General features: G+C 41.0%; 1 protein-coding gene across 1 annotated transcript in view; it reads left to right on the top strand.

Moving 5' to 3' along the window:
* The window catches only part of FAM174A (family with sequence similarity 174 member A), a 39089-nt gene extending 17611 nt beyond the window's left edge, over positions 1-21478 (top strand). The window contains exons 2-3 of the mRNA XM_075854841.1: positions 13285-13416; positions 21127-21478. Coding sequence (XP_075710956.1) covers positions 13285-13416; positions 21127-21130 — 136 coding nt within the window. The 3' untranslated portion in view covers positions 21131-21478. The remainder of the gene's footprint in view (positions 1-13284; positions 13417-21126) is intronic.
* Positions 21479-23937: the final 2459 nt, after the last annotated feature.

Raw genomic sequence — 23937 nt, 5'->3', positions numbered from 1 at the left:
GCCTCAAGACTAAGGCCGACCATCAAACAGTCTTCCCCGCAATGGGAACTCGGCGTAGTCCTCAGACCCCTAACTAGACCCCCCCTTTGAACCGATTGAAGAAATGGACATCAAACACTTGCCCCTTAAGGTGGCTTTTCTAATAGCGATAACCACAGCAAAGAGACTGGGGGAATTACAGGCACTAGGCACTATCCACAGAAGAACCGTACCTTAGGATAACGGATGATAGAATAGTACTAAAGCTGGATCCTAATTTCCTTCCAAAGGTCAGATTTTCATAGAAATCAGGAGATTGTCCTTCCTTCATTTTGTCAGGACCCCAGGAATCAAAAAGAGGAATTTAAATTTTCTTGATGTGAGAAGAGCAGTCTTGCAGTACTTCCATGTCACAGCAGATTGGTGGAAAGATTCCAACCTCCTAGTCCAATTTTGGGGGACAAAAGAAAGAACAAAAAAGCTACCATTGCTAGATGGATAAGGACAACAATTAAAATGTGGTGTGACCCCGTTTTTTAAACTACACCCCTCAAGGTATTCACCTAGGGGTGTAGTGAGCATGTTAACCCCGCAGATGTTTTGCAGAAATTAGTGTACACTCGCTATTGCAGAGTGAAAATGGGATTTTTTTTTTCCATAGATATGCCAATATGTGGTTCCCAGCTTGTGCCACGATAACACAGCTAAGACAGCTCTCTAATTATTATGCTGTGTTTCCCGGTTTTAGAATCGCCCTACATAAGGCACTAATCTTTTGCCTGGACATTCGACAGGGCTCAGGAGTGAAAGAGTACCATGTGAAATTATTGTGAAAGTATTGGTTCACAATTTTAGGGCTCTGATGTGACGTAATAAAAGAAACCCCTGAGAAGTGACCCCATTTTAGAAACTACACCCCTTAAGGCATTTATTAAGGGGTGTAGTGAGCATTTTCACCCTACAGGTCTTTTCCATAAATGAATGCGCTGCGGATGGTGCAAAGTAAAAATTTCAATTTTTCCCCAGATATTCCAATTCAGTGGCAAATATGTTGTGCCCAGCTTATGCCACTGGAGAGAGACACCCCAAAAATTGTTAAAAGGGTTCTCTCGGGTATGGCGATGCCATATATGTGGAAGTAAACTGCTGTTTAGGCACACTGTAGGGCTCAGATGGGTGGGAGCACCATTTGGGTTTTGAAGCATAGATTTTGCTTGGTAATAGTTTTATTTGAGTATTACTGCTATTTCAGTTTATAATGTGGGGCATATGTGAGCTGAGCAGAGTACATCAGGGGCATAGTCTGGTTGTATAATAATGGGGTAAACAATAAAATAATCCTTTCTGCACAGGCCGGTGTCGCACTGATATATGGCGTCCTTTCTTAACCCCCTATTGGTCCAATCGCCTCTTGAAACAGACAATGTTCCCCTGTGATCTGCACAACCGCAAATTTTTATTTCCTGACTTATTGAAGCTTTAACTAATTTTATTTTTTCATAGACGTAGTAGTATGAGGGCTGTTTTTTTGCGGGACGAGCTGTAGTTTATTATTGGTACCAATTTGGGGTACATGCGACTTATTGATCACTTTTTATCCTGTTTCTTGAGAGGCAAGAAACAGCAATTCTGGCATAGTTTGTTTAGTGTTTTTTTATACAGCGTTCACCATGCGTTATAAATTACATGTTACCTTTTATTCTGATGTTCAGTACGATTCCGGCGATACCTAATTTATAGCACTTTTTTCTGTTTTACAACCTTTTGCACAATAAAATTACTTTTGTAAAAATGTATTTTTTTCTGTCGCCATGTTGTGAGAACCATAACTTTTTAATTTTTTCGTCGACTGAGCTGTATGGGGGCTTGTTTTTTGCGAGACGTGCTATAGTTTATACAGGTACCATTTTTAGATACATGCGACTTTTTGATCACTTTTTATTTCAATTTTTGTAGGGCAAAGTGACTAAAAAACAAACTCTGGCATTGTTTTTAATTTTTATTTTTTTTACGTCGTTCACCGCGTGGAATAAGTAACATAATATTTTTATAGTTTAGGCTGTTACGGTCGCGGCGATACCAAACATGTATGGTTTGTTTTATTTTTTTTCAATAATAAAGGACTTGATAAGGGGAAAAAGGGCATTTGTGTTTTATTTTACTGCTTGAAAATGTGATTATTTTTTACAACTTTTTTTTTTTTTCACTTTTCTTTAGTCCCACTAGGGGACTTGAAGGTCCAACTGTCAGATTTTTTTTTTCTAATACATTGCACTACTTATGTAGTGCAATGTATTCGATCTGTCAGTGATTCACTGACCGCAAGCCGATTAGGCTTCGCCTCCGGGCGGGGCCTAATCGGCTTCCGTAATGGCAGACAGGAGGCCATTGTTAGGTCTCCTGTTGCCATAATAGCAGTCGTCGATCGTGCGATTGCAGGTCACAGCTGCCGATCTGCTAACAACCACAAAGATGCAGCGATCGCATCCGATCGCTGCATCTGAGGGGTTAATGGCAGGGATCGGAGCTAGCTCCGCTTCCTGCCGTTACAGGTGGATGTCAGCTGCAACATACAGCTGACATCCACCGCTGATGGCGCCGGCTCCATCTTGCCGGCGGCTACGGAAGCCTTTCAGACCCCGCCTCCGGGCGGGGGCTGGAAGTTTTCCGTGCTAGGCACACCGGGAGGCCAGTATTAGGCCTCTGGTTGCCATTGCAACCACCGACACCCCGGCGATTTCATTGCTGGGGTGTCGATGAGCTTAAATACCTTAAATGCAGCGATCGCTTTTTATGGCTACATTTAAGGGGTTAATGGCGGGGATTGAAACTAACTTCGTTCCCTGCCATTACAGCAGGATGGCCACGTGCACTGTTTGATAAATCTGCCTCCGTTGCGCCATTTTTCTTGACTAGTAAATTCATGCCCCCTGCGACACGATTGATAAATCTTTACAAAAGAACTGAAGCCTGTCCTACAGAAAGAGATAATCCTGTAAAGATATGCAGCAGCAACTACACAACTGATGTAGAGAGGAGGGTCTGATAGCAATGTCTCCCCGATTGTCAACACTTCTTGCCGATTAGAGGATCCACTAGCATTGCAAAGTTGTTTGCTGATGGTTTTCAGGATACCAGGTGATTATTTCTGTCACTATGATGAAAATAGACTGTTTATTCCCCATATAATGGGAAGAGTGTTGCTCAGTTTAGTGGGGAATTGGAATAGATGCTGCAACCCTATTATCATACCTCTTATGCTTATAGTGATTCCTATAATTACATTATAGCAGGGCCAGATCAAAGTTGGTGGAGTCTCCTGAGCACAACCTCTTGTAACCGTGTCATATAAATCCTTGTGACTCGTTTGTCGGCTGATCCCTGCCCTCGTATGAACGTTCGTTCCCAATCATTGCCCTGTGTGCTCACTTGTCGGGTGTTTGTTATTTTTTTGGCCGCAGAAAAGATCCAGCCTGTCTGCAGCACATTTCGCCATGTATACAGAGAATGTGCTACAGACAAGATACAAATGTATGGGGACAAATGATCATATTAGCGATTGTTCGTCCCCAAACATTCCGATCATTGCTCTGTTTAAATGGGGAAAACGAGCGTCGATCGATATGCTGTCGATTTGGCGCTCATTTACCTGACAAAAAAAAAATGCCAGCATATACTTATGCTTTGCACAAACACTACATGCATGGAGATAAGGGGAGCAAACTCATGGCCTTTTTAGCTAAAAAGAGAAGACAACAGAATTATATCCCCAAAATCAAGACCCCATCGGGAACTGTACTTGAGGACACCAATGACATTGCAGCTGAGTTTTGCTCCGTCTATCAAGCACTGTATGACCTACGCTCTGGGGAGACTCCCGGGGAACTTGCAGACAGAAGTAAGCTAATTGACTCTTTCCTGGATTCCCTCTCTCTTCGATCCTTAACTACGCCGCAAAAAAACCGACTAGAAGCTCCCTTTACACTTCAAGAACTCCAAGAGGCACTCTCCAACATGCCATCTAGTAAGTCCCCTGGTCCTGATGGTTTCCCGGCCTCCTATTATAAACAATTTGGAGGGGTCTTGCTACCATTCTTTCTCAGGGTATGTAATTCACTCAACGCTTCTCAGCATCTCTCTCCCTCAGCACTTGAAGCGCATATTTCGGTGATACCAAAAGAGGGTAAAGACCCCTCAGTGTGTGGTAGTTATCGCCCTATATCACTCCTAAATGTGGACATTAAATTATATGCCAAACTCATAGCCAATAGGATGCAATCTTTACTCCCGTTCCTCATTGACCCAGAGCAGACAGGGTTTGTTAAGGGACGGGAGGGTAAACATAACACTACGCGAGTTCTCCATTTGATCCAGTACACCAGGGCAAGAAATATCCCTTTGGTCCTGCTATCAACGGATGCGGAGAAAGCCTTTGACCGGGTGGACTGGATCTTTATGGTAAAGGCGCTCTCCCATTTCGGATTCCCACAAACTTTTATCCACAAAATATTAGCTTTATATGCTTCCCCACAAGCTAAAGTTAGAATAAATGGTCATCTCTCCAACCCTATCCAGATCAAGAATGGTACGAGACAGGGGTGTCCTCTCTCCCCCCTCCTTTTCATCCTCACTATTGAGACTTTGATTCAGAGTCTGCGTCAGGAACCGCTCCTGTCGGGGGTCTCGATTGGAGACAGAGTGCACTGCACAGCCGCGTTCGCGGATGATTTGTTGGTTTTTATCACAAATCCCTCCACAGCCCTACCCAGACTTCAGGAGTTGTTTACCCGATTTGGGGACCTATCCAATTTTAAAATTAATGCTAGCAAATCAGAAGGATTATGTGTTTCCTGTACGCCGGCTCTATTAAAGTCTCTAAAGCTTAGCTCCCCCTTCACACTGCAAACGGATAGTATAAAATATCTGGGTATTAACCGAACTCCCTCACCGGACCACTGGTATCACTGCAATTACACACCACTGCTTTCTGAGATTAAGGCCACTATCCTGTCATGGCGTATCCCGTACATATCCTGGATAGGTAGAACCAATTTGCTAAAAATGATTATCCTCCCTAAACTCCTCTATCTTTTTCAGACTCTCCCGATCCCCCTCCCTAGAGCCTTTTTTGTTTCCATTAAGCAGGTGTTCTCTAAATACATTTGGAATAACACTAAACCCAGAATAGCTTTTCACACCCTCATTCGCCCCAAACGTTTGGCGGGGATAGGACTCCCAGATATTGAATCCTACTACCACGCCATACAATTAGCCAGGATAACTGAATGGTTTGACAGTACATCTATTAGGCTCGGGGTTCCCGTGGAGGAGGCCTCCATAGGTTTGTCCCTCACCTCCCTTGTGTGGTTGGATAAACGTAATGCAGCTTTGTATCTGTCCCGCAACTCCCTTACCACTGCAGCATATCAGACATGGATGAAAAGTGAGAAGATGAAATCTCTACACCAAATACCGTCGCCTTTGATGACGGTTCGTGACATTGTGCGATCGCAGACTGAGAGATTTTGGGACTGTTCTTCATTGCCTGGGAGAGCTTCCAGCAGCACATATGACTCCATATTGATTGATGGGGCGGTTCCTACTCTCAACGAATTGAGGTCTCAACCAGGTTTCTCGTCTGTTAATTTCCTCACGTTTATGCACCTCAAAAGGAGTTACCTGAGAGCGCTTAGACAGGGTCCGATTGAACGCCCTATATCCTGGCTGGAAACAACCCTCCTCCTCCGGCGAACTCCTAAAAAATTGATTACGCTATATTATAATAATCTCCTTAAGATGAACTCATCTGTACAACCTTCTTTCCTTAAAGCTTGGGAGTTGGAACTTAACACTACCTTGTCTGAGGAGGATACCAGAGCAGTTTTTCGGAACTCCCTTGAGACCTCGAGATGTATTAAACTGCAAGAGTCCTCATACAAACTGACCTCTAGGTGGTACAAGACCCCCGGGGCACTGCATAAAATGTGTAACGAGATTTCCCCGGATTGTTGGAGGTGTCATAAAGCCCCAGGTACATATTTACATTTGTGGTGGGAATGCGAGAAAATCTCTCCCTTCTGGTCAGAGATAGAGAATGTCCTCAACACCATAACTCAGTCCTCTATTGCCATTTCCCCTCGAGCAGTATTTCTTAATTTGTGGCCAACTTTCCCCAGGGGGGCACATAGGGAACTATGGCTACATCTCTTCGCAGCGGCCAAAGCCATAATCCCGTTATACTGGAAGACTGAGACTATGCCACCTATAAATCATTGGCTTAGGAAAGGCGCCCAGTTGGCGAGAATGGAGGAGTTATCGCATCTTGAGCTCCACTTCCACGTCAAGTTCCAGAGGACATGGGCTCCCTGGTTTGAATTCTGTAGCAATAGCTCCTTTCAACACCTATGGGGTACAGACTAAGAAGATGGTTACTAGGACAGAGAACTAGTTCTTACCCTTTCAATTTGGAGCTGAAAGTTGTGGGGCCAGACAGCTGGGTCCTTTTCTCTCCTTCCTTTCTACCCCCTTTCTGTCCTTTCTACCCCCTCCTCCTTATTGTTAGTGCAAATAGCGTAAACATACGCTTGTATGCCCATTCCTATTTCTGGTACAGTACGACTGATATGATGTGTTTCTTTTTGTTATATTGAAAAGTACATCTGAACCTCATTATAGTGTATTTTTACATTTACTCAAGTTACTTGATGTAATGTGGCGCCTATGCGCAATGTCTTCTGCATTTTTTTCTTTCTGTAAAAATTCAATAAAATGTTACTTTATAAAAAAAAAATAAAATGCCAGTGTTAAAGGGCCTTAAAGGAACTCGTTACATTGAGCATGCTGTCCAATCTGCAGGCATGTTGTTGTAGAACTGGACGAGCTGATCAGACTGATATAAACTTTTGTTTTGGGAAGAGATTAAGGGTACCTTACTGTCCCTCTGGTGTCTGCTGTTGGCGAAAACAACGTTGGCATTTTTTATTTTAACCCCTTAACGACATGTCACATACTAGTACGTGACTGCCGTTAAAGAGGCTCTGTCACCAGATTTTGCAGCCCCTATCTGCTATTGCAGCAGATCGGCGCTGCAATGTAGATTACAGTAACATTTTTATTTTTAAAAAACGAGCATTTTTGGCCAAGTTATGACCATTTTTGTAGTTATGCAAATGAGGCTTGCAAAAGTCCAAGTGGGTGTGTATTGTGTGTGTACATCGGGGCATTTTTAATACTTTTACTAGCTGGCCGTTTTGATGAGAAGTATCATCCACTTCTCTTCAGAACGCCCAGCTTCTGGCAGTGCAGACACACAGCGTGTTCTCGAGAGATCACGCTGTGTTGTCACTCACAGGTCCTGCATCGTGTCAGACGAGCGGGGACACATAGGCACCAGAGGCTACAGATGATTCTGCAGCAGCATCGGCGTTTGCAGGTAAGTAGCTACATCGACTTACCTGCTAACGCCGATGCTGCTGCAGAATCAACTGAAGCCTCTGGTGCCGATGTGTCCGACACGATGCAGGACCTGTGAGTGACGTCACAGATCTGCACTGCCAGAAGCTGGGCGTTCTGAAGAGAAGTGGATGACTTCTCGTCAGAGCGCCCAGCTAGTAAAAGTATTAAAAACGCCCCGATGTACGCACATAATACACGCCCACTTGGACTTTTACTTTTAAACACACCCACTTGGACTTTTGCAAGCCTCATTTGCATAACTACAAAAATGGTCATAACTTGGCCAAAAATGCTCGTTTTTTAAAAATAAAAATGTTACTGTAATCTACATTGCAGCGCCGATCTGCTGCAATAGCAGATAGGGGTTGCAAAATCTGGTGACAGAGCCTCTTTTTAAAGGTAATGTGTCGCTAGAAAAAACTTTTTTTATTTTAGTTAGAACAATGTTTAATCACTTATACACTAACTGTTTCATTTTTTAAATTTTTTCACGAGTCAGGAAATATTATAAATTAGATTCTAATTTATAACATTTCCCAGTGCTGGTCACTAGATGGAGCAATTCCCAAAATTGCAGCATTGGCATGTGGTAAAGCAACCACATTGCTTTATGCTGCAAAATTTGAGAATATACACTCACAGAATCCCCCCTCCTTTTATCCTGGCTAGTGCCAGGAGAAAGGAGGGGATTGAACGGTCAAACCTCCTACACTGTGTCGCCATTTTTTGAGCTAACACACAGTGTAGTAGGTTTACATACAGTAGTAAACACACAGTAAAACTCGTACATACACAGACCTAACTTACCTGCTCCTGCCGCCACCGCTCACTCCGGTCCGTCCGCTCCCTCCGCTCCAAGTGCACAAGTCCGGAAGCCGCGACCGGAAGTAGTATTCTTACTGTCCGACCGCGGCTTCCGGTCCACAAGAAAATGGCGCCGGACGTCGCTCGGCCGAAGACCTTCAATTTGGACTGTGTGGGAGCGGCGCATGCGCCGTTCCCACACAGACGGCGTACAGCATAGTGGATGGAACGGGCCCCGTTCGCATTCTCTATGGGACTGTATGTGCCATATTCCATGTCCGTATGTGTCGTTAATCGACACATACAGAGATGGGAAAAAAAAATGGCAGCCCCCATGGACAAGAAAAACTGAAAAAATAAAAAAAAGTAAAACACAAATACACAAATAAATAAAAAATGTTTTAATAAAACACTAAAAGCAAATTGATATAAAAAAATTTTTTTTCGCGACACTCGTCCTTTAAGGGGAAGTATGGTGTGGGCTCACGGGCTGAGCGTGCTCCATACTCAGCGGGTGACGGCTGTGTTATACAGCCGACCCCTCACTCAAACATCACTTTGATTCCACCTGTTTAACACCTTAAAGGCCACGGTCAATTGCGACCGCGGCATTTAATGCGCCATCACTCCCCCCCCCACGACACGATCGGGGTGTACCGATGGTAGTCATGGCAGCCTGGAGGCCTAATAAAGGCCCCCAGGTCTGCCGACAGGGCTTCAAAGGAGACTGTCAGTAGCATGATATACTGCAATACATTAGTATTGCAGTGTATCATGCCAACAATTGCTGGTTCAAGTCTCCTAGGGGGACTAATAAAAATATAAAAAAAAAAACTGTTAGAAAATGTTATGTTTTTTGGAACATTAAAAAACAACTTTTCCCTTTTTTTTTTTTTTTTTTCTCCTAAAGCAATGTTAAAAAAAAAAAGTTAACATAACTGGTATTGCCGTATCCGTAAAAGTCCAAACTATCAAAATATAGCGTTTAACCCGCTCCCCTGAATGCCGTAAAAAAACAAAATAAAAAAAAACCAAATATATATATACATAATGAAAATTGCTGTATTTTTTGGTCACCTTAAAGAGGCTCTGTCACCAGATTTTGCAACCCCTATCTGCTATTGCAGCAGATAGGCGCTGCAATGTAGATTACAGTAACGTTTTTATTTTTAAAAAACGAGCATTTTTGGCCAAGTTATGACCATTTTTGTAGTTATGCAAATGAGGCTTGCAAAAGTCCAACTGGGCGTGTATTATGTGCGTACATCGGGGCGTGTTTACTACTTTTACTAGCTGGGCGCTTTGAAGAGAAGTAACATCCTCTTCTCTTCAGAACGCCCAGCTTCTGACAGTGCAGATCTGTGACGTCACTCACAGGTCCTGCATCGTGACGGCCACATCGGCACCAGAGGCTACAGTTGATTCTGCAGCAGCATCAGCGTTTGCAGGTAAGATCGACTTACCTGCAAACGCTGATGCTGCTGCAGAATCAACTGTAGCCACTGGTGCCGATGTGGCCGTCACGATGCAGGACCTGTGAGTGACGTCACAGATCTGCACTGTCAGAAGCTGGGCGTTCTGAAGAGAAGAGGATGTTACTTCTCTTCAGAGCGCCCAGCTAGTGAAAGTATTAAAAACGCCCCGATGTACGCACATAATACACGCCCACTTGGACTTTTGCAAGCCTCATTTGCATAACTACAAAAATGGTCATAACTTGGCCAAAAATGCTCGTTTTTTAAAAATAAAAACGTTTCTGTAATCTACATTGCAGCGCCTATCTGCTGCAATAGCAGATAGGGGTTGCAAAATCTGGTGACAGAGCCTCTTTAACTCTAAAAAAAAAAAAAAAAAAAAAAAAAAAAAAAATGGAATAAAAAGTTAGCAAAAAGTCGCAAGTACCCCAAAAAATGATGGCTCTCAGTATGTGGTGACACAAAATTGTTGTTTTATAGCAAATAGTTTTATTTTTTTTAAAAGTGGTAAAACCTGAAATAAAACATATACATTTGGTATCACTGTAATCCTATCGACCTGTAGAATAAGGTGAATATGTAGTTTTTACCACCTGATGGACGTAAAAACAAAACCCTCCAAAAAATGGTGTGATCACTGTTTTTTGCCCATTTTTTTTCCGCTACAGAGTACATTATGTAGTACAATAAATGGTGCCATAAAAAAGTACAACTTGTCCCGCAAAAAAACAAGCCTTCATACGGCTAGATCGACGAAGAAATAAAAAAGTTACGCCTTTTGGATGGCAGGGAGGAAGAAACTAAAATGAAAAATCTCAAATTGGCTGTGTCATTAAGGGGTTAAAGACTATGTACAACTTTTGAATGGTTGTTGTCTTTTTATTAAATCAATGTGTTTTGTCATTTTAAACCCTTTTTATTTTTTTTACTTTTTTTTTTTATCTATCGACTTTTATTAGAAAATGTGTATTACTTTTTACGATATATATTCTAAATCTATAGAGGCTGTATCAGTTTCATTCAGCCGATTCTGTCAATTCGTCTGAGCTGACGGCTTGGCTGAGAGCCGGTCCTGTATTTCAGACTCACAGAATACACCTAATATCGATCACATGTAAGTTCATCAACATTAATGTGATCGTAATTCTGGTGATCCTGTGTGTCAAAGAATTGCGGTGTATGGATTTTCCGAATATATTCCCGTATAGTCATAAAAATAATGCTACACATTAAACGTCTTCTCCGTGTGACTTGTAACTACAATGCAAAGTTGTCTTGTTCATATAGAAATCCAGAACCTCAAGTACGTGCGCTAGAAACGTGGCTGAATGTGACACAGACAGCTGTGATATATCTCCACTATTATAGAAAGACAGGTTTTACAATAAATGTTTTATAGAAACATAAAGTTATATATAGCCGCCGTTTCACTGCCTTGAGTTATCGCATTGCAAGGTCTTGGATGTTATTCTGTCTCCTAGAGAAATATACCTTAGAATTAAAGGAAAAATAATAATGATGATGAGCAAACCCTGATGCATCTAGCAATTCACGTGCGGATGACAGTCTTCGAGATGTCAGTGTGGGGTTGTCTACTGGCAGAATCTTAATATTCCCAAAAAGCAAACTTTACTTGTTGCCATGTAAAAAGTCAATTAATGCCGTAATACAGCGAGATCTCCGTGTTTCGCTGTGACATTAAGCAGCTTAAGTGTCATAATTATGCATAATCTGTATATTACAATAGACAATCTGCCACATTTTATTACTGTAGAATTGCTTTCCAGCATATGCATTACGCTGCCTGAAATCCAATGAGTAATTTGGATTGGCCTAATGTTCCTTGTATCCAGGAGCTCACATCAAATACAGTTTACCATGATTATCATTGCAGTGTTTCTACTAATAGAATCTTTATAAATAAGGGGATTAAAAGGTCTCTACATAGGGAATAGTCCTGCCTTATTTATCAAAACGGTCTAACAAACGCAGGCTTTGCTGGCGAAAATAACCAATCGGAGCTCCGCTTTTGTTTTAGAAAAAAATGAAAGCCGCACTATGATTGCTTACTATAACCACGAGGCCATTTTTTTCTGTCAGGCAATAGTGGGTCTCATTTATCAAACGAACAGAAAATCCGGTATTGTTGTCCATAGTAACCAATAACCGTACAGCTGTGATGAACCTTCGCTCCGGTTGCTTTGGCCAACAAGGTCTGTGTTTTCTGTCAGACTGTTTCGATAAATAAAACCCACTTTTTTTCTATATTGTGACCCTACTTCTGTTTAATGACAATTGCATGCAATTGATACTAAGCCAGCAATTAATCATTTCCCACGGACATGGATTTTCATGTTTAAAAAAAATATTTGAACAGTTTGGTAAATGGATATTTGACATGTTAAACTTCAAGTAAACCCAACTGCCATGGAAAGACGTTACAGCTGGATTTGCACTGACCAACTTTCACTATATCACCTGACTACCGATAACTACAGACCGTCAATAATTAACTCTTGCAAAGATGATCATTTCGTCAAAATCGACTTATCGGGCCAATCGACTGGAAAATGTATCGTTCCTGCTCAGAAATTTTAGTCGGTTAGTGTTAAATTATTTTCACAGTGGGTTGGACTGCAGGGCCTTTATAGAAACTGACAAATGTGACAAAGACTTGGATTAAACATCAGATTGATGTGTTTGTATGTGGTTTCGTTAGTTTGTGTCAGACCAGTATTTGCTTCTTGTGTTCATATTATTCATCAATCTTTGCATGTTTTGCTATAATTCTGACAATGGGTCAAAAATTGCTACATCTATAGCCAGCGTGTAAGATCAAAGCATAATTTCTATCTGTAAGGCTTCGTTCACATCTGTGTTGGGGTCCCGTTCTGACTTTCCGTCATAGCGGGACCCTGAACAGACACAAACTGACATTGATTTCAATGGTGATGGAAACAGAAAGTTCTGGTTTCCGTTCGTGTCTGTTCAGGTTCCCGCTCTGATAGAAAGCTCAGACGGAACGTCAGAACGGGGAACCCAACGCAGATGTGAACGAAGCCTAAATGGTGGTAAGGATGGGATACATTTGCTATACTTGCAGTTTGTAAAGAAAATCACTATTATGGGAAGTAGAGGTCTTTATTTTCTTGTATGAAATGGTCAGGCAGTAAGAAAGGTACGGAAACTGAAAAGTGATTGTGCCATTCCGATCACAAAACATGCTCCAAATTTATTTCTTCCCCCTGCATGGCACTACGGAGTTGAGGATGGGTATTTGAATGTACTGTGGCACCTTGCCACAAAGTATACCACTGATCCATTAAGAGGGCAATTAAGAGAAAATGGCACGTGTGCCATATTTTGTGGATCCATATATAATAATAATAATAACTGTCTTTTGGCTTTGAGAAATTTTCTACTAAGTGAAAAGTTAAATTACACAGCAATTTTTAACATTGGTGCAGCAATACATAACTTGTAAACCCGATTTTAATTTCTTAACATCTAGTTCCTATCAATTTTACCTTTCTTGAGAATTCATCATACATTTTGCTCTAATCCATAACAGGACAAGAAGAAAAAATAAGAAAACTAGAAAATATGGAGTATTGGATACAAATATAGGAAATATGGAACTAACTCCCTTAGAACAAGAGGAAGAAGATGACGACACTCTGTTTGATGCCAATCACCCTAGAAGGTGAGCGCTTGGGGTTGAATATATTACACACATAATAAAATAATAGTAGCACATAGACGCCAATTCACCTCTAAATGTGACATGTAACTTAATGTTTTACAGCTGTTTTTCCTACAGTAAACTGAACCATTCAATGGTTATGAGTTGGTAATGCGTATGCATTTTCCAATAAAGAATAATTGTGAGGCTCTGTTCACTCTAGTGTCATGTCTTCCATTTTTACTGTAGCCATGACTTATCTATTCTGCTACCGATCCCTTTTGGCAGTTTTTTTCTGAAATAGCGTGTCTTGATGCAATATTCTAGCTGTCAAAATGCAACGGAAACGTGACAAAAAAATTATAATGAAAGTGTTAAGGCCTACCGTTTGGTTTACTAAATCCTTTATGGTTTTAAAACCACAAGAAATGGCGCTAATCCACCCACAGGGGGACCATGAAACTTCTGTAAACGCTATACTCCTTACAGAGTCGCCATTGAATGAACTGAAATGAATGTATTGCGGTTTATAAGCAGTAGTAAAGAAAGTAGTAGAGAAAACACGGTGACCCATTTGCTTTGTACATATTCAATAAAAAACTAAAACCATTGCTGCTTCAGTGCAGGACTGAGCGTTGTTTGCAGACGTCTGTAACTTTTGTTTCAGTCGGGTTGTATTTTAGTGAATGGAGAAGAGATTGGTTGTGTGGCTAGGGCTGCACAGTGAGTGACATCTGCCAACAGCAGGATGCAATGATGTATTGGGTCCAGCTCTTGATCTATTGCTAAAGCTTCCAGACAACGTAGGGCAATGCAAGGCCCTGGCAGTTCCTGCATGTATGACTTTTAGCTGATCAGACCTTTGTTTATTGTTGCAGCGGCTCAATCCCTATTTGTCTGGTTCCTATTAGATCATGTGATGGATGGCCGCACAAAGTCTTCTTTGCATCGGCTAGTAGACATTATAGACATAATAACATATCATTCAGGCCCTGTTCACATCTTCTGTTTTACCTAAACTAGCGTGTATGTTGGAAGTACACACTAAGTGTCCGTAGGGCTGTATTAGCCCGATGTAGGCCAAAAGAGTAGTGTGTGTTTTTATGTGGGTTTTTAATTTATTTTTTTCTAAATCAATTGCCTTCTATAGCTCTAAGGCTTAATTTACATCTGCGTCAGGGCTCCGTTCAGGCGTTCTGTCGGAGCTTTCCGTCCGAACGGAACCCTGACTAAAACAAACGGAAACCATAGGCTTCTGTGATTTCAATGGTGAAGGATCCGGTGTAAATGGTTTCCGCTTGTCTCCGTTGTGCAAGGGTTCCTTCATTTTGACGGAATGAATAGCACAGTCAACTACGGTATTGCTTCCGGCAAAACGACGGAACCCTTGCACAACTGTGACAAATGGAAACCATTTGCACCGGATCCGTCACCATTGAAATCAATGGTGATGCAAACGGAACCCATGAACGGAGCCCTGTCTCAGATGTGAAGAAAGCCTAAAGGTTTTAGTGAAGATTCATAATCCTGTTCCACCGTTTACTGTACTATGGTTAGTTTTTTTTTTTTTTTTTTAGAAATCTTATCTGTAAAGCGCTGTGAAAAGAAGGCCGCTTTCTAGATCTAATGGAGTGTTTTTTTTCATAGTGCCATAGGGCATGTTGTATATTCTGTGGACTAACAGATGGTTTATGTAGATAATGTAAATCTTGTAATAAAGTTGTTCAGTGCAGAGTAAAATATGGCCTCATGTTTAATTTGTGTTCTACAGTCATTTACAATATAGTGCTTTTAAATGGCCTAAAAATGCATGTAAAATAGGAGAATATGCTCAAAGCTTCATCTATCAAGACTGGTGTGCCCAGGTGTAGACAAATTCATCTGTGTGATAAATGGTGACAACTAACTGATACAAACCTCAAACTGGTGCCAATTCTGTAGAAACAGAACGTTCGAATCAAAGCTATACACTTTACATGCAGAGCAGAACACTAAAACCTCCGAATCATTTATTTTTTTAACCTTGGGAAGTTAAAGGGTTTAGCCACTATTATAGACGTATCGCTACATAAAATGAAATAAGGGAAAGATACATTCACTGTAAATTGTTACTGATTCTTCCTCCTTTCAGAGCCACCATGTTCCCCAGCCCACTGTGATCAACCGACACCAGCACAACATAACAATGAAATGTGGTTAAAATGGTGTCAGAAGGGGCATCACGTGACTGCATTGTTCAGAGAGATGTGAGGTCACATGATGTGCTCTAGCGGCGTCGGGGTGAAATCTGCGCCCTGCAGTTCAGCGAATGCTAAGAAGACCTGAAGGTATAAACGCCCACAAATTCTCCTTTAATGTTCTTTTATGCATTGGATCTTTAAATTATTCCTCTCACCATTGGTCTCAAAACGCCAGCAGATGCATGTGCTAATGTATCAGGAGCGGTTGGGAGAGGATCTATTTATTCACGTTTCCCGATACATCAGCGCTGCAGTGGGGAGAGATGAGTAAATAAAGTCTCTTCCCCACTGCAACTTATAAGTCAGTGCGGGTGTTTTGGGACCTGTGGGGAACAGAATGATTCATAGACCAAATGCAGCTGACATTCAGAAAAGGTTAGAGTTCTTTTGGGGTTTATATCTTTCGCTCTTCAGAGCATGCGCTGGACTGCAGGACGCAAATATTTCACACTGGCACCGAATTGTGGCCGCGATGCAAATTTTAACGACCGCCGTATAGTGCGTTTTTTTTTTTGTTTTTTTTTTAAAGGCGGTCGTTCAGGGTAGTTCTGCTGAAGCGCCACTTTTTGACATTGGCACTTCAGAAGAAGTTTTCCCGCATTGGGCGGGATGCTCCTGAAGCCCAGGCTGTTGCTAAAAGCCTCGGACTTCATGGCATCGATCTAGCAGTGGTCTCCAATCATATTTAACCCCTCACATGCAGCGTTCTATAGTGGAAGAGGGGGCTCCCTCTCTCACCCCACTGGTACACCTGGGATGCAATTGTGGGGTGCCGATGATTTCTATGGCAGCCTGGTGATCTAGGGGATCTAAATAGTTCAATTAAACCTTTAGATGTAATTTTCAAGACTGCCTTTAATGCTCTGTGCCTTAGGGTGCGATCACACGTAGCATGGTTTTTGCAGAAATTTTTGGAGCATGATAATTAGTTCAATATGTCTGAATAGGATTGTTTCTTCATGTGCATGGGTTTCTGAAGTTCCATTCAGATGGATAGAACTAATTTTCAGTCACAGAAAATTTCTGCAACAAATCTGCTGTGTGACTGCACCCTCATTGTTCAGATACATCCACTGGTGGTCCTCCTCTCTGCTACACCTGTGTACATCTTAGCAGGACGTCCGTTTTTAGTTTTTGTGCTTACTGTCTGGGCTATTTAACTTATCACATCTTTTGACTCAATTGCATTCCTTAAGGAGAGCTTTAACCCCTTCATGACCAGGCTGATTTTGGCCTTCGGGACCAGCCCCGTTTTTCAAATCTGACGTGTCACTTTGTGGTAATAACTTTGGAATGCTTTTACCTAACCAATCGATTCCGAGGTTTTCTCGTGACATATTGTACTTTTGTTAGTGAAAAAAATTGGTTAATGAATTCAGCATTTATTTGAAAATTCCCAAAATTTTGAGAAAATTTGCAAAAATTATGATTTTACGAAATTTAAATGTATCTGCTTGTGAAACACATAGTAATACCACACAAAATAGTTACTAGTTAACATTTCCCATATGTCTACTTTATGTTTGCATCGCTTTTTGAACGTTCTTTTATTTTTCTAAGACGTTACAAGGCTTAGAACTTTAGCAGCAATTTCTCACATTTTCAAGAATATTTCAAAATACTTTTTTTTCCAGGGACCAGTTCACTTCTGAAGTGGCTTTGAGGGGCCTATATATTTGAAACCCTTAAACACCCCATTTTAAAAACTGCACCCTTCAAAGTATTCAAAACCGCATTCAGGAGGTGTTTTTAACCCTTCAGGCGTTTCACAGGAATGAAAGCAATGTAGAAGTGACATTTACAAATTTTTCCTGAAATTCATTTGTAATACATTTTTTTTCTGTAACACAAGTTTTACCAGAGAAATGCAAATCAATATTTATTGCCCAGATTCTGCAGTTTTTAGAAATATCCCACATGTGGCCCTAGTGTGGTAATGGACTGAAGCACTGGCCTCAGAAGCAAAGGAGCACTTAGTGGAGTTTGGGGCCTCCTTTTTATTAGAATATTTGTTAGGCACCATGTCAGGTTTGACGAGGTCTTGTGGTGCCAAACCCCCCAAGCGTGACCCCATTTTGGAAACGACACACCTCAAGGAATATATCTAGGGCTATAGTTAGCATTTTGACCCCACAATTTTTTTGCTACATTTATTTGAATTGGTCTGTAAAAATGAAAAAAAAATAATTTCTGAAGAAACCAAGAATTTTCTACTTTTTACAAGGAATAAAGGAGAAAAAGCACCCCAACATCTGTAAAGCAATTTCTCCTGATTACAGCAATACCCCATATGTGGTAATAAACAGCTGTTTAGAACCACGGCAGGGCTCAGAAGGGAATGAGTGCCATTTGGATTTTGGAGCGCAGTTTTGGCTGGAATGGTTTTCAGTGCCATGTCGCGTTTGCAACACACTGGAGGGACAAACGGTGGAAACCCCCCAAAAGTGACCCCATTTTGGAAACTACATCCCTCAAGGGATTTTTTTCTAGGGGTATAGTTAGCACTTTGACCCCACAGGTTTTTTTTGCTGAATTTATAGGAATTAGTTTGTGAGGATGAAAATCTACTTTTTCCTCTGAAAAAAACATAGAATTTTTACAAGGAATAAAGGAGAAAGAGAACCCCAACATCTGTAAAGCAATTTCTCCCGAGTACGGCAATACCTCATATGTGGTCATAAACGTCTGTTTGGACACACGGCAGGGCTTAGATGGCAGGAGCGCTACTTGGCATGCAGACTATGCTTGATTGGTTTTTAGGCACCATGTCGCTTTTGCAGAGCCCCTGGGGTACCAGTACAGTAGAAACCAGTGAGAAGTTACTCCATTATGGAAACTACACCTCTCAGATCATTCGTCTAGGGGTGTAGTGAGCATTGAAACCACCCCACAGGTGTTACATAAATTTTATTAAAATTAGGCAGTGAAAATGAAAAGAATGTATTTTTCCAAAAATATGTAGATTTAGCTTCCATTTTTTTATTTACACGAGGGGTAATGGGAGCAATTGAGTAACAAATTGTGGTGTTTTTTCTCCTGAGTACGGCAATACCCCATGTGTGGCCCTAAACTGCTGTATGGACACATGGCAGAGCTCAAAATAGGAGCACCATTTGGCTTTTAGAGCGCAGATTTTGCTGGATTGGTGTACGGGCCCCATGTCGCGCTTGCCGAGCCCCTGAGGTACCAGAGCACAATAGAAACCCCAGAGAAGTGACCCCATACACCCCTCAAGGCATTTATCATTTGCCTGGACTTATGACAGGGCTCATGAGTGAAAGAGCACAATGCGTATATGAGGTCTATTTTGGTGATTTTCGCAGCATTGGCCCACAATCACAGGGCTCAGAGGTCAAATAGTAAAACAAACACCCAAGTAGACCTCTATTTTGGAAACTACACCTCTCAAGGCATTTAAAGAGTGTAGTGGGCATTTTGACCCCACAGGGGTTTTTCTTTTTCATTTATTGGAAATAAATGCTCAGCGGATGGTGCAAAGTGAAAATTGCAATTTTCTACTGATATGCCATTTTAGTGCCCAGTTTGTGCCACTGCAGACAAATATCTCATAACCTGTTAAGCGGGTTCTCCCGGGTTTGGCGATGCCATATATGTGGACGTAAACTGCTGTTTGGGCACACTGTAGAGTTCAGAAGGGAGGGAGCGCCATATGGCATTTGAAGCGTAGATTTAGCTTGGTATTTGTTCTGTCTGGGGTTTCGCTGGTATTTCAGTTTATAATGTGGTGGCATATGTAAACTGTGCGGCCTACATCAGGGTATAATAATGGCGTAAATAAATAATCCGCAGATGTGTGCCCGGTGTCGCACACACAAATGTTGCCAGATCTTATCCGCTTTTGGAACGCTCTGCACATTTAGCGTCGCCATATTCTGAGAGACAGAACTTCACTGGAGCTGTGTGAGGGCTTATTTGTTGCGGGACAATCTGTAGTTTTCATTGGTACCATTTTGCGGTACATCATTTATTTATTTTTTTGTTTTTTTATCACACTTTATTCAATTATTTTAGCAAGGGAAGTGACCAAAAACCATCAATTCTGACAGTTTTTTTTTTTTCTTTTTTTCTTTTTTATGCCGTTCACCATGTGCTACAAATGACATTTTCACTTTAATCTGCGGGGCGATACCATATGTAGAATGTATATATATTTATAATTTTACAGCGTTTGCACAATAAAAAAACTTTATTTAATTTTTTTTGTATCTCCATATTCTGAGAGCCATCTGTTTTTTGTTTGTTTTTTTGTTTTTTTCGTCAAAAAAGCGGTGCGAGGGCTTTTTTTTTTTGTGGGACAGGTTGTAGTTTTTATTGGTACAATTTTGGGGTACATGCAACATTTTGATCACTTTTTAGTCTGTTTTGGGAGGGGTGGTGACCAAAAAACAGCGATTCTGGAATTGTTTTTTTTTTTTTTTTTACGGTGTTCACTGTACGGGGAAATAACGTGATATAATTTATCGTTTGGGTCGTTACGGACGCGGCGATACCAAATATGTGTAATTTTTTTTTTTTTTTTTTTTATGTTTTCAGTTTTTTCCTATAATAAAAGGCTTATTATGGGAAAAAAGGCAGGTTTGAATTTTTGTTACTTTTTAACTTTTTTTTTTTTTTGTCTCACTATGGGACTTGAAGGCATGAAGCCCTGATCGCTATTCTATTACACTGCACTACCTACATAGTACAGTGTATTAGAGCTGTCAGTTATTCACTGACCGCAAGCCTATTAGGCTTTGCCTGCGGGCGGGACCTAATAGGCTACCGTACTAGGCAGTCCAGGAGGCCATTTTTAGGCCTCTGGTTGCCATAGCAACCACCGGCAACAACGCAGATGTCGATCGTTGCCATAGCAACGATCTTCCACGATCTAACCACCTAGATGCAGCGATCGCTTTTGTTCGCTACATCTAAGGGTTAATCGGCCGGATCGGAGGCTAGCTCCGGTCCTGGCCGTTACATCAGGATGTCAGCTGTAAAGAACAGCGGACACCCGCAGCAGCTGGTGCAGGCTCCGCTTCTGTACGTAATTGGGCGGGAAGGGGTTAAGTGATTATATAACTCATAGACAGGACGCTCTTTAAAAATGTACACAGCCTGTAGTAGGGACACCAGGAGGCTCAGTTCTAGCTGAACATTAATGAAGTATATGGCTGATTTTGCTGCAGTAAGATCATCCTGCTTGTAAATTTTATGTGAAACGGGAGGTGCACTTCAATTATTCAGTCATTCCTTTGATAATTCCGCTTCAAATGCATAATTTAATGTCCCTGTCAGTGTGATACCGAGGTTCATGACAAAGGGAGTTATGATTTCTTAGATGTGAGGTAATCGCATGACACGATTGATGTCCCTCTCTTTTTCTGTAAAAGCAACAAGACAAAAATAGAGAAGTGATACGATTTCTCATGTGCAAAAGATTCCTGACTAACTTTCTCACTGTTTTTGATTTTTGTTCTTTCTTTTCTTTTAGATAAGACGATGCCTTTTATTGTACACTGTTCTTGACAACAGGAAGACGATCTGCTTGAAGAAAGAGAAGACATTTGCATACTGTTTTTGTGTTGAATAATATCAATGCTTATTTTGTACATGCCTTGTAGCAATATGAAAATGGAAGTCACATGTACTTCATTAAAAACCACAAATACTCTTATTTATAAGCTGGTTATTTGCCGCTTTACTGTGGTACATTTTATTTCCTTTTGTTTTTTTCCTTGCCCATGTCAAATTTTGTAATATGTTCTGTTATTTAAATTTCCATGCGAGACATTGTATTAATTTGCAAATGACAGGTAAATAATGTGTTTTATTGTAAATAGTGTCAATAAAAACCTAAAACAAGTCTAATGCATGTTTATGTTTATCGTCGTCCCAGATATCTGATGCTGCCCAAACTTTCCATGTAGGGGTCAAAACTTCTGATCATAAAGTTGGCTTTGTTTGTAATAAGCAATATATCACTTTTGATATACTTACAGTAAAATCTCTCCATCACTTTAAGAAGACACCCCATGTCTAGGTTTTTCAAAAACACCTGTAATCTATGGATATTGACCTTTGAGAGGACCACCCCTCAAGACAACTAGAGAATTTTTCATTGCAATTTTGTATGATTGTCTCAGAACTTCTACCATCTAACTATAGTGATGATCTTTTCTGATTGTATTTTGCCATCTTTCCACCACTTAGAGAGGGGTTGTCGAGATTTAACCCCTTAATGTTTTTCCATCGTCGCATTCCAAGAGCTATAACCTCTTTATTTTTGCGTCGACATAGCTGTATAAGGTCTTGTTTTTTGCGGGACAAGTTGTATTTTTTAATAGCACCATTTTGGGGGACATATTATTTATTGATTAACTTTTATTAACTTTTTTTTGGGGGGGAATAGAAAAAAACCTGAAATTTTGCCACTCTTTTTCACGTCTTAAATCAACGCCGTTTACCGTGTGATATAAATAACACTAACGTTATTCAGCGGGTTGTTATGATTGCAACGATACCTAATTTGTATAGTTTTTGTATGTTTTACTACTTTTACACAGTAAAAACGCTTTTTCTCCATATTTGAAGAGCCGTAACGTTTTTATTTTTTCGCCGATGCGGTTGTATAAGGGCTTTTTTTTTTTTGCGGGAAGACTTGTAGTTTTTATTGGTACCATCTTGGAGTAGATGCGACTTTTTGATCACTTTTTATCACATTTTTTTTAAGTCAGGATTCACAGAAAACAGCAATTTTTCCATAGTTTTTTTTATTACATTTTTTTACGGCGTTCACCGTGCGAGTTAAATAATGTAATAGATTTATAGTCTGGGTCGTTACGGATGTGGCGATACCAAATATGTGTAACTTTTTTACTTTATTTTGTTTTTTTAATACTAAAGCAGTTTGTAAGGGGAAAAAGTGGGTTTTTCATTTTTTTTTTTTCACATTTTTTTTTTAAAATTAACTTTATTAAACTTTTTTTTATCCTTTTTTACTAGTCCCACTAGGGGACTTTAATATGCGATTCTCCGATCGCTATTATAATACACTGCAATACTTTTGTATTGCAGTGTATTACTGCCTGTCCGTTTTGAAACGGACAGGCATCTGCTAGGTCATGCCTCCGGCATGATCTAGCAGGCATTCGCTCCAGGCAGACCTGGGGGCCTTTATTAGGCCCCCGGCTGCCATTGGAGACACACACACTCGGCGATCGTATCGCCGGGTGTCGGTGGGAGAAAGAGGGACCTCCCTCTCTCCAAAACCACTCAGATGCGGTGCACGCTATTGTGCACCGCATCAGAGGGGTTAAACGGGTGAGATCGATACTGATATCGATCTGACACGGCAGAGCGGGGATGCCCCCAGCCCTCAGCTGCCTCTGGCAGCTGAGAGCAGGGAGATTTGAAGGCTCCCTGCTCTGTTTACTTTATCCTGATGCAGTGCCGTAAAAAGGCTTAAGCATCAGAATAAAGCCCGTTAGTGGCCGCCGTTAAAAGGCGTATTGGCGGTCACTAACGGGTTAATGACTTTGTGTTAACGCTTGCAATTTATAAATGTAAATACATTCGTAATATACTTACATTTTCCAAAGTGGCCCGGTTTCCAGATCCTGCCGTGGGGAACTTGATGGGTGACGTCACTCTCTGCTCTCGCTCTGGCCACTATTTTGATCTTGAATTATTTTTCGGGTAAACTACACGTCACTTGTGATGTGTATAGCGGCTTGTTCTGTTGTAATGCGCATACGCGGCCCCTGCTGTTATCTCGAAAACTGCAGGGACCGCGAGAACAGCAGTGACAGCGCATGCACGTTACGGGCTGTGAAGCAGAACAAGCCGATATACACCACGTCATATAAAACCTTTACATATTTGGTATCCCCGTAATCGTGCCGACTCATGGAATAAAGTTAATGTTATTTACGCTGCATAGTAAACGGCATAAATTTATAACGTGAAAATTAATGCTGGAATAGCTGCTTATTTTCGTGAATCTCTGGTATGCAGGCTGGACAGGGATGTGATAGTAAGCATCTTTTAAATCTATCGTACACATTGATGCTCCTTGATTTATCAGTGGAGTAATTGATCTGATAGACTCCATCTTGAAACTGCGATTATTTTACCCATTTGTTCAATATCTTCAGGTTGATGATAGTCCTGTAAGAACCATTTGGTTTTTTTTGACCATGAAAATGTTTGAGTAGTCACCCTTGAATGTTTCGTTGTGGGGTACCGGAGAAATCCCCTTTAGTTTTAGAAGCTTCTGGACATACAAGATGAGAGATTGATGGAG

The sequence above is a fragment of the Rhinoderma darwinii genome, chromosome 1, assembly GCF_050947455.1.
Source record: "Rhinoderma darwinii isolate aRhiDar2 chromosome 1, aRhiDar2.hap1, whole genome shotgun sequence".
NCBI lineage: Eukaryota > Metazoa > Chordata > Amphibia > Anura > Rhinodermatidae > Rhinoderma > Rhinoderma darwinii.
Note: the sequence above shows the minus strand (reverse complement) of the source record. Positions and strands in the feature narration are given on the sequence as shown.